Source organism: Monodelphis domestica, chromosome 3, assembly GCF_027887165.1.
Source record: "Monodelphis domestica isolate mMonDom1 chromosome 3, mMonDom1.pri, whole genome shotgun sequence".
Taxonomy (NCBI): domain Eukaryota; kingdom Metazoa; phylum Chordata; class Mammalia; order Didelphimorphia; family Didelphidae; genus Monodelphis; species Monodelphis domestica.
In genome coordinates this window covers 439,216,398-439,227,956 of record NC_077229.1, presented here as the reverse complement: position 1 = coordinate 439,227,956, position 11,559 = coordinate 439,216,398, and the positions used below count along the sequence as shown (strand labels likewise).

The following is an 11,559-nucleotide window of genomic DNA, read 5'->3' as shown; positions in this document are numbered from 1 at the left end:
TATTTTTCAATAAACACGAGTTATGCATACTTTCTATTCCCTCAATTAGCATAGATAATAAAGAGTTGTGTTTATTAGTTCAGCAAGAGAGAGAAAAAACAAAGTTACAGGAAGCACTTAGTTATAAATACAAATAGAAACAAGAATTCTAGATTGGTAGACAAAAATGCACAACAGTGGTGCAAAGGTTACCAGCTCTATTCATTTTTCCTGCCGAAAGAGGGCGTTTTCCTGGGAGTAACAGGAGGAAAAAAACCCAAAACTTTGCTTTCTTTAAAATTGAAAGATTCAAATGAAGTTCTGATCCTTTGCATTTTTCTAATTTGTGGAATTGATTTTTTTAAACTTCATAATGTATGTGACCCAAAACAAAGTATGCTACCCAAACTAATAATGCTTTATGTGTACATTTGCTAATGATAAGAATACTGACTTTTGTTTGAACATTCATGAAAAAGCAAGGATTTTCTGTCATGATAACCAGACCAATGACTTGATTGAAGTCTATTCCATTCCTGCCTTTAGATTTGCAAGAGATCAACATCTCAGAACCGGTTACCTTTTTTGTTCTTCAAATAGGGACATTCTTCTTTGGAAAGGGGGGAAATGGAAGATCCTGAATTTATTTTTCAATTTATACCCGTAAAGTCCTGAGGACATTTTCTTGGACAGTTTGCAAACATTTACCAAATTCTAATGGCTTGTGGAGAAGTGGAATCTCGGGCTCTAAGTTGCCTTCTGCATGCAAGGAGTTTCGCTTTCTTCTCCCCTCCCTTCCCTCCCGCAGTTCATTCGGAAAGCGCTCGCTGGTTTCCATTTGTCTACAGACCTGGGAAGAACCTATGAATAGAGAATCGCCCGCGCACTGAGAGACGGGAGGGAAGGTTGAAACTGCATAGGCAGAAGAGAAGGGTAAGTTGGGGGTAGGGCGCAAGGAGGTTCTTGCCGGCAGAACGCAGGGTGATGACGGACAGCCAGAAATTGAACGTGGCTAAGCTTGTGTCCCAGGTATACAGTGGATTCCACGACCCCGAAAAGTCTAATTGGCTTCGCGCTATGAAACCAAACTTCTTTCTTTGGGCGCTTCAAGTTAAGTGCCAAAGACATCAGAACCTCAACAGAGTCCAGGATAGGAGAGAGAGATAACGGGCAAGGTACCTTGTCCTACTCACTTAGACCCCCTTTCAGAACCACTGACTGAGAGGGAAGGAGAAAGGGGGGGAAGGAGGAGAGCACGCGAGCGCGCGCGCGCGTGCTCTGCCACGGAGGTCTCCGAAGTTTCCTTGCCAGTAAAAGTCAGATGGGATCTTGGTTGGTCGTTGTGTTTGCTTTGCGCTAGAGTGTTTATTTGAAAATTAATTTATTGTACAGGGATCTTTAGTTGGTAGCCTTTGAAGTTTAGCACTGGCGCCTGTGAGCTACAGTGTATTGGAGTGAGTTGCGGAACAGAAAAGGCGTGTGTGCACTGTGGGTATGAACAGAGGGGAGATGAGTGTGTACGTGTGCTGCAACTTTAAGAAAAAGGTCGGGGTGGTGGGTGGATTGGGAATGGGGAGGAGGGAGGAGTCCTGATGTAAGAATGCTAATGAGAGGCTCCCCTCCAACCCCCCGCCAACCCCCCACCCTACCGGCTCGAAATACAAACCCGTTCTCGCAGCTCCATGTGTGGTAACAGGCTCCTCCGCTACCACACTATTTAAACTGAGGATATGTATCAAGGAACAAGGGAGAATCAATGAGATCAAACAGGAGGCAGATGCTCCGTCAATTACAAGCACTTGGACAAGTTTAACTTTTATTTTTATCTTTTGCAAGCATTCTTTCAAAAACAACCTCAACAACGTCCAAAAAAAGAAGTCACCTTTAGACAAAATAGTATATAGGTGGAAAGAGAAACATCTCTATAATCTCTTACAGGGTCGCAGATATAAACTTAAAAACAACAACAACAAAAAGCTGGTGACATTTCAGAAAAGGGCCCCTTTCCCGTCACTTGACGGTAGAGAGGGAATTCCGTTTTCTAAGGGCACCCAAGGAGGCTCAGGGACTAAGGAGGTAGAGGAAAGGGGAAGGGAAAGGGAGAGGGAGGGAGAGTGGTGGTGGGAAGAAGAAAGACTAAGGTGAGTGGAAGAGGTAGCACTTCAGCGCAATGCCATCCTTTTTGTTACTCAGTTTCTCTTCTTGCGCGGTGCTCAGCTGGGCTCTCCTGGCAAGCGGCGGCGGCAGCAGCACGGGGAACCGAGGCGGCGGGCTCCCGGTGGTGGAGGAGACGCAGAAGATCCAGGTTCTGGTGCTTCTACCCAAGGACAACGTTTACATGTTCTCCTTGGCCAGGGTCAAGCCGGCCATCGAGTACGCTCTGCGGAGCGTGGAAGAAAATGGGACTAGGCGACAGCTGCTCCCGCAGGGCTACAGTTTCCAGGTGGACTATCAGGACTCTCACTGCGGCAACCAGGCACTCTTCAGTTTAGTTGATCGAGTGGCAGTGGCCCTGGGCTCTAAACCAGACTTGATCCTGGGCCCTGTCTGCGAATATGCTGCAGCACCTGTGGCCCGGCTGGCATCTCACTGGGACCTGCCCATGCTGTCTGCCGGAGCTCTAGCTGCTGGCTTCAAGCATAAGGAGAGCGAGTTCTCGCACCTTACCCGTGTAGCACCCGCCTACGCCAAGATGGGAGAGATGATGCTCGCCTTGTTCCGGCATCACCAGTGGAGCCGGGCTGCCCTGATCTACAGTGATGACAAGCTGGAGCGGAACTGTTATTTCACCCTGGAGGGGGTCCATGAGGTCTTCCAGGAGGAGGGTTTGCACACATCCGCCTACAGCTTCGACGAGACCAAAGCCCTAGACGCAGAAGAGATCGTGCGCTACATCCAGGCCAGCGAGAGGGGTGAGCTAGGGGAGCGTCCCCATCTCGTCTACCTTTTAAACCTCTCCCATCCCGCCTCCCAGCCCTCTGTTCTACTCCCTGAACATTGTAGGAGCATCCCAACATTTTCCCATTCTCTTTGGCGTTGAGGATATGGAAAAGGGGGAGAGATGGAAAAGTGCAAAGGGTATTGCATTAATTCACGCAGTCAGCTTTGGGACGAACTTTTTCCATTGACCCATGTCACCTTCCCTATCTCCTTGGTAGAGAACGAGGTAATATGTAAAGATATAGAGGTAGGGAGATAGGAAGGAAATCTATTCTCTCTCCTTCCCTAGATCTGGGGAGAGTCGGAGGGAAGCGAAAAGACTGGAGGGTTTTCCGGTTCTTACGATTTATCTAGGCTTTTCCCCTTCTCTTCCTCTTCCTTAAAGTTTGTGCAGTGGTGATTAGCTTTTCTAATGACCCGTTTTAAGTGCTTTTTCGCTGTGCCTCGTTGCTGTGGTCCCATTTCCCTAACTCTTCCGGCTACTATTCTATTTCCTTTAAAAAAAAAAAAGCTCATTGTATTGATTTTGCCTCCTTCATCGCCTGGATACCCCGCCCCTTCCCGCCCCAGCTAACTTATAAATACATTTCCTGGGTTTCTATTCAAAATGTTGTCGCTATGTCCTGGCAGCAATCAACATTCCCTTTAGATTCCTGAGTGTTTCCATTCCCAAAGCTCCCAAACAGGAGCCAGCTTCAGGCTCCGTGCTTGCAGGAGAATCACCTGGAGGTGGAAGCTTGCATCCACGTGGTTCCAACTGTAGTAATAATTGCCTCTTAAAAAATAATTGCAGACTTGGGCAAGAGGTGGGGAATGGGTTACGTGAGCCTGGTAGCTGAGTGAGTAAAGAAAAAGGTTCAGCTGGCTATCTTCAACTAATTTCCGGGTATTCAGTGAGATTTCCCAGGGAAATCGGGCAGGGTGCCTAACCAGATCTGGACCTGGGTGCAATGCGCCAAGGGGATGCCGTCAGCTACTTCCAAAATACAGAGCCTCCTCTCTGTCTCTTAACACCAATGCGTTTGGAATGGAAGTGGCGAAATCTTGGTACTCTGACCCTGAGAACGCGACCACGTGAAGCTCAGGCCCTCCAGAGGTGCGTGAGCTGGCCGCTCAGTTTACACGCTGCGTGGAAAGGGCGGTTCCGCGCACCTGAGTGTTCGGCTTGCCCAGCTTTGCCTGAGAAATAAGCATAGGCGTGTGTCCTAGAGCAGTTTCTGGTCCAAACCTTTGCACATTGTCGCCAGAATTGGGAACAGGTGGGAGGGCTGAAAGAGGTGGAAGTAACGGTCTTGGCTTTGCAATTGATAGCTCAATCTAGGGCGTGGAGCAGATGGGCCCCCTAGTCTAGATGGGAGAAGAGCGGATTCTGGGAGGGAAATAACGGGGCCAAAAGCAAGTTTTTCCGTGCCCATGTGTCCAGAGCCACGCTTACCATTTATCTATATATGTGCAATTTGCACACACAGACATATATAAACACACACACATGCGCCCCATGATTGGCACCCCAGCCCATTTTGCCAGGAGCTTGAGCCTCTCTCTGCACAGACCTTAGGTTATCCGCAGTAGTCGGGGCTTTTCTTGTCCTGTTGCTTATGGAAACGGCTTTCAGATCGAACTGCTTCCAGCACATTTCCAACTGGCCATACACAGGACTTGAAAATAAACCCATCCCCGTTTCTTCCCCACCCGAACTGAACAGATCTCTCCCATAGAGCCCGAGCGTCAGGACTGGCAGTGAATGGCTGCTGGAATAAATATGAAACTACAGGCAGTGAGCTCTGAGCATCAACCCACTGTAACCCTTTCCTTGCCGGCCCGACTAGTGTGAGCGGCGCCGAACTAGACATTGGAGAGGGCAGGGAAAGGACAGATGCATGCTTCGGACTGTTTGTGTGGATGTCCTGCATCTGGCGATGCTCACTCCCTCTGGGCTGCTGCCCAATTTTGCCTCAGGTTCCGGCAACAGGCATGATTTTTGCCTTACAAAGGTGGGCTTTGGATGCCCAAGCAGAGCCTATTTGGGGCGGGAGGATCTCCATGGATCCCCATCCAAGTAGACTAGCTGTCACTTTTAAATTCAAGTAGGAAGGCTATCTCGACCCTCTTCTCTCTCCAGGCTCTCTGCTTTGGTTCAATGTGGCTTGGGGGCAGCTCAAGTTTTCAGCTTTGCTCAAATGTTTCAGAGGGCTGGGGGAAAGCAGCGATAGGCGGAATGAAAGAAAAGATATCAGGGTGCTCACTGGCACATTGAAGGGGAAGTCCCATCCTTATAAAAAATCTCTTAGGTTTTATCTCCGTAAGAGGGAAAATGAGTAAGTATTGTTTAAGATTTGAATGCAAAAGGTAGATTTAAATGTCGAGATAACCCACCCTTAGACTGTGGAATAGTTCATGAAAGAAAAAAAAAGGGGGGGGGGTAAAGCTAAGCATGTTTGTTTATTTGTTTTTAACAAGCTCCTACCTGTAACTGTCAGTCTTGAATCTTTAAACCCATAAGGGAAAGAAAAAAAAAAAACCATTAAAGCACACAATGAACAAATAAAATGTATCAGGTTCTCTTTCCATGTGCTTCTTCTCTTGCCTCCCAAAAGGGGGGCAAAGAGAAAATAGGTTTCAATAGTAGGTGTTTATTAAAGCCCTGTTGGTTAACTGTATGAACTATTTATTTTCAAAGCAAACTTCAGAGGAAGTACTACTAAAGTGTTAGGGGCAATTAAATGTTCACATATTCATAGCATTTTAAAAAGCATATTGCTTTAAAGTTGTTTTCTATAATAATAACAATAATTGGCATATGGTTGAGGTTTACATCTTTAATCTGCAAGCCCTTAAGATTTTTATCCCCTTTTAAAGACAATAAACTGAGACTCAGAGAGGTGGTGATTTGGCCTGATGTCACCTAGAGGCAGAGGCAGAGGCAGAATTCAAATTCTCTGCTAGCTCCAAGTCCAATCAATTTGCTCTCCATTAGATTGTAAGGAAATTATTTATGTGTTTGAATATTAACTCAAAGTTAAGGTTAGTGATCTCGCCTGAGTGTTACAGAGAACCAGGAAGTTTAGGAAGTGAGATTCAAAAACAGATCTGCTTTCAGGAAAAGCTCTGAAGATAATCTGAAAATCAGACTCTTATTCTGCAAATATCTACATAGCAGCCTAACACCAGTTTATTCTAAAAGTATAAGACATAATTTTATTTTAAAAACAGATATGTGGGTCAGCTAAGTGACTCAGTGAATTGAGAGCCAGGTCTGGAGATGACAGGTCCTGGATTCAGATCTGGCCTCACACACCTCCTGGCTGTGTGACCCTGGATAAGTTATTTAAATTTAACCTCAGCTGCCTAGTCCTTACCTTGGAACCCATGCTTAGTATTGATTCTAAGATGGAAGGTAAGCAACAACAAAGTGAAACGAATATATATAGCAGTGACTCTTAAAGTAGAATAGTTATCAGTTTTCTTCACCATTAAAAAACCTCCAACTAATCGCATGTGGTCTTATATGTGTGGCAATGTACAAAGAGAACCACAGATTATCCCCTTTCTGACTTTATAACCTAAGACGAGAAATAAAGTGAACTCTCACTCCTTAAGCAAGGCAATACAGAAAATTAACTGAAGGCATAAGCATTCCAACAATATTTTAAAAAGTATAGTGTTAATTTTACAATATAGGAATTAAAACTGACTTCCCTAAGAAGCTTCTGAGAAACCTTTTTGTGAGCGCACTGTATTTTGAGTCTGACACTCCTCTTACTAGTCAGGAGACTTGGTTTTGAAGTCACCTTGGATGCTTACAAGCTCTGTGTTTCCATTCAAGCCCCTTAACCTTTCAGAACTGGAATTTATCATCTTTCAAATGAGGATCATAGACCATATAACTCATAGGATCGTTGTAAGCAAAGCACTTTTCAAACCTTAAAGTACCACATAAGAGTGAGTTATTGCTTTAAATATTCAGTAAAGTAATATGGCTCAAAGCTATTGTACTCCTACAGCTGTGTGTTTTATGGCATATAAGGAAAGAATGAGTTTTTATCTAATAAATCTGTTTTTGACATTTAATTCTATTCAGCAAGCATTTATTAAGTATCTATACAAATCACTTTTGGGGGACTCTGAGGATACAGTAAAAAAAAAAAGGCCTTTCCCCTCAGAAAACTTTCAGAGGCAGACTCCAAATACAAGATAATTTGAGGACTGAGAGCACTAAAACCTGGGGGCATTGGGAAAGGTTGGATATAAAAGGGGATATGAAACTGAGCATTGATGAAAAACTACACATCATAATAGGCAGAAGTGAAGAGGGAGTTCCTTTCACACTTAAGGACCAGCCTGCTCAAAGGCATGTAGGCAATAGAGAGAATGCCAATTTTTGAGAACAAGTGACCCATCTGGAAGGAAGAATGCAAAGGTAAGCCTAAGATGTAGATCAACAAGCCAAAGTCTGAGCAAAGTGCTTTACATTTTTTTTTTTAAAGTACACCTAGTTAGAACTAAATCTAAAGTTATTCTCCTTGGGGTAATTTTTCTACCCTAGATCTGAGTATTAGTTATTCATGATGGGATCAATCTGCGTGAGGACTAATAGCTGTAGAGCAGACCTGGATACTTTATAAGAACTTAAGGCTGTAGAACCTTTAATTCGATATTAAAATTGTTTGAAATAACAGATTCATTGATTGGTCAATGCAGTTTCCAAAGCAAAGAACATAAGATAAGTACAAAATAACTAATATGTATCACGGCAAAAACAAAGAGCTATTTGTATACTAAGTGACGTGCATTCTAAAAACCTTTGGAGAACACAGAACTTTTCTGAACCAGTCAAAATGCGAATATATTTGAAGACCTGCTCTTTGCCTGTACGAAACTTTTTAGTTTTGCAATATGCTTTTGGGACATAGAAACAACCTTAAACCATGTTCTCTTTATTATATAATATCTTCATATACATCTTGTACAGTTGTGTAATTCATTCATTTGTATGCATACAATATATGTTTATATGTGACTATTATTGAAGAAGCAGCAGAATCCCCAGAAGCCTGGGTAGTATGCTGAAATTAAATTCAGTAAAACTCTTGAAGGTCTCTTCAGTTTATGCCTGGGTGAAAGAATATCATTTCCCATCTATTCCTCATCTTCTCTAGCATCACTGATCTACACTTTACTGTTTTGCTACCACATCAGCCACATGCAATGTCAAACTTTCTCTTAGGGGCTCAGTAGTGGCCCATGTGTATCAGCTTCTGGCCCTTTTCTATGATACTCTTGGAGTGGTTATAGAAAAGTGTTGGAACCACAAACATATGGGCTTCAAAAGAGGATGTGGGAAGAGGGTAAAAGGAGGAACACATGGAACGCCACAAGTTCTCTGGCACAGAAAAGTAGAGTAGAATGGATAGGAGTTGACTATAGCTAAGATCTGTGTAAGATACAAAAATATCAGAGAACAGGATCTCAGTCTAATTCTTAAAGAATAATACTTTATCAAAAATTCACTTCAGTAAATTAATGGGGGGCATGATTGCACAGAAAAATAATGTCAGTGAGTTCACTGAAGACTGGTAAAGGACCACAAGAAGTCTCCAGCCTGGCACTTCCTCGCATTCCTACATGGAAACTATGCAAGAGAATTATTAGCACCATAAAAAGTCTCCTGGGAAGGAGATTCCTCAACTTTCCTTAGTACTCAAGTTTCAGTGTTTCATTCTTGAAATGTTTCCTCTAAGGCAAATCTAAAGTCCATTTATTGAAATTTAATATCATTTTTTCTCAGAATATAGGTTTACGAGGCAATTCTTGACAGCCAATTCTTTTTTTTTTTCTTGAAGGGAGAAAGTAAGCCAACTGAAATTTAAAATTCTTATCTAAGTCAGCTGTTTGAACCTTCTCAACAAACCTTTACTCCTAATTTCCAACTGCTGCCTAAAAGGAAATAAATGTACTGGCTTGTGGTTGTATTCTCTCCCCTTCCTTAAGTGTATTGATGAGAGGAAGATCTGAAATAATGGGTCTAAATAACATGAATAACAAAGAGGAAACTGGAGTTGTGAAACCTCTTAATAAGGTATTATGAAATGTAGCTCTTCATTCCAAATGGATATATTAGTTATCTCCCTAGACTTCAAGAACTCAGTGCCATGGCATATCCCTTTAAGAGTTTTAGCTCCTTTGTAATCACAAGTGTCAAACTTAGTGCCATAACACACTGAGCTCACATGTATGATAAAGTAAATATCAGTCAGCTTAACTAGCCCTCCAAATGCTGAGGCAGGATTTTGTGCGATAAGTTTCAAGTTTGTTTTGTATCTTTGTGTCCTTGCTATTCTAAGAGATACACATTTTCTCATTGCTGGCATCACTCATGACACACAGCTGTAGAAAGGTTTTTTTGCTTATTCCAGGGAATACTGTGGAATGTAAATGATTTATCCAGTGCAAACAAACGTAGGGAGTTGTCTCTTACTTGCCTTGTCTATCACTATATTAATTGCTTTACTTTACTTGAAAAAAAATCCTCACAACTAATATTTAAGTTTTGCCAAACAAGAACTTTCCTTAGAGTAGTCTTGTGAGGTGGATAGTTCAAATAGTACATGGGAGCCTCTGAGTGATAACACTAGGGTCAAAAAAGGACTCGCATGCCCTGACTCCAATATCGGTGCTATTTTCACCCCATACACTGTCTTGCTTTACTCTCTTCTTAGTTTGTTTTTCTATAGCAGATTACAGTTGTCTGCAAATAGATTTTGTCTTTTAAATCTAAAAATGTGGGCTCAAATTTAAATATGGAGCAAAATACCTACTGTATTAAATGAGCTCTAAAATAATGTTTTCAAGTTCAGAATGTTCTTATTTTCTCTTTGAAAATGTTCACCTTTTAAAAAATGAATTTTTATAATCCAAATAATGAAGATATACTTAATTTGGTATTACTGCTGTTAAGATATTTTTATTATTTTGTTAATATGTAACCACCTCCCCCTCCACGGAATAGTATTAGGTAAGTCTATCCATTTATTCTTAATCTTTTCAAGGACAACTTCTTATTAAGGTTTTTCATTTTTCCTTATCAGTTGTGATCATGTGTGCCAACAGCAACACAATCAGGAACATCATGTTAACTGCTCATCGGCAAGGAATGACAAATGGAGACTATGCTTTCTTCAATATTGAACTCTTCAACAGTTCTTCATATGGTAATTTTGGTTTTATTTACCCTTTTTGACCAGTAGATTGAATTTTTCTTCATAAATATGTTTTTAATATATTCAATTTATGGTTCTTAAGGCCCTAGCTACTTACTTTCTTTAGCATTTTAAATTTCTGTTTGCTAAGAATTCAATTTGAGCAAAATCAAAATATAGAATTTAGGTGTTAGACATTTTTAAATGGTTCAAAAAAAATTCATCAAATTCTTTAAGTGAGGGAAGCCTTCAGAAATGATCTGGAGAAATTCAGAGGAATGACTCATAGGATTTACAGCTAAAATGTTTTCCTGCCTCCTCCTAGTTTGAAGTATGAACTAGATTCAGAGAGATTAAGGACATCTGGACACATAGTTATAGAGGTAAGAGTCAAACTCGGGTCCTCTCACTCCTTTGTCCCTCTAATCTAAAAGCTGGAAAGCTAGTAGGTAATCCTTATCCCATGGTCTCAAATGCTACAGTATGACTTTCTGTAAAAACCCTTAGCTTCTGTCTTAGAACCAAGTTCTAAGGCAGAAGAGACATATGCAGAGACTTGAGGCAGGAAGACGAGTTAAGAGGCCATTATAATAGACCAAGTGAAAATAATCAGGGCTAGAATTAGGATAATGGTTGTGTGGATAGCTTGAAGTGGGGAAATCTGAGAGATGTTAGAGAGGTAGAATCAACAAGATTTGGTAGTTAGCTAGATGGATATGTATAATGAGAACAAAGATTTGAGGATGACACAAAATTGTGAACCTGGGTGTCTAGAAGGATGATGGTGGCATTGATTAAAATAGGAAAGCTCAGAATAGGAATGTATCCTGGGGAAGCAGGAGAAAAAACGAGACCTGTTTGGACGTTTTGAATTTGAGTTACATATGGGACAGTCAATTTGAAATGACTGTTGGGCAATTCATGATGTGACCTGACACTCAAGAACTCTGGCAAAGACATGAAAATTAAAGCCATGAGATCTGATAAGGTCATCAAGTGGGAGAACAGAGAGAGCATCTTGGAGTACACTGAGAGGGGAAGTGAAATGGGTGAATCTAGCTAGCCAAGAAGATAGAGTGATAGGACAGGTAAGAAGAAAACTCAGAGAAAGCAAAATCCAAGAAGCCCAAAGGAGAACATATCCAGGACAAGAGATTAGTCAATAATGGCAAATATGGCAGAGATCCAGAAGCATGAAGACTGTAAAGCACATCAGATTTGATAAATAAGAGATGGCTGATAACTTTGGAGATAGTAGTTTCAGTTGAAAATTAAATATTTTTTCCTCTTCCTTAATAATTTGGATATGGATTGTTATTAGTTTGATTGACTAATTTATTCATATTTCTGCTTTGGCAAAAGTCATGCATATCATATATACTTCAGGAAAAATAACGTGACAAAAACTTAAACACAATATTTAATGTGGTTTTTAAGAAAG

The 11,559-nt window shown here is 41.5% G+C and overlaps 1 protein-coding gene across 4 annotated transcripts in view; it reads left to right on the top strand.

The window, feature by feature from the left end:
* The first annotated feature begins 788 nt into the window (after window positions 1-788).
* Window positions 789-11,559, top strand: part of NPR3 (natriuretic peptide receptor 3) — a 74,895-nt gene continuing 64,124 nt past the window's right edge. The window contains exons 1-3 of one of the 4 annotated variants that reach the window (XM_016431625.2): window positions 789-912; window positions 2,173-2,891; window positions 10,008-10,130. In XM_016431625.2, coding sequence (XP_016287111.2) covers window positions 2,318-2,891; window positions 10,008-10,130 — 697 coding nt within the window. In that variant the 5' untranslated portion in view covers window positions 789-912; window positions 2,173-2,317. Of the gene's footprint in view, window positions 913-1,631; window positions 2,892-10,007; window positions 10,131-11,559 lie in introns of those variants that run through there. The other 3 variants (XM_056824534.1, XM_007487498.3, XM_007487497.3) reach the window with 3 other exon arrangements.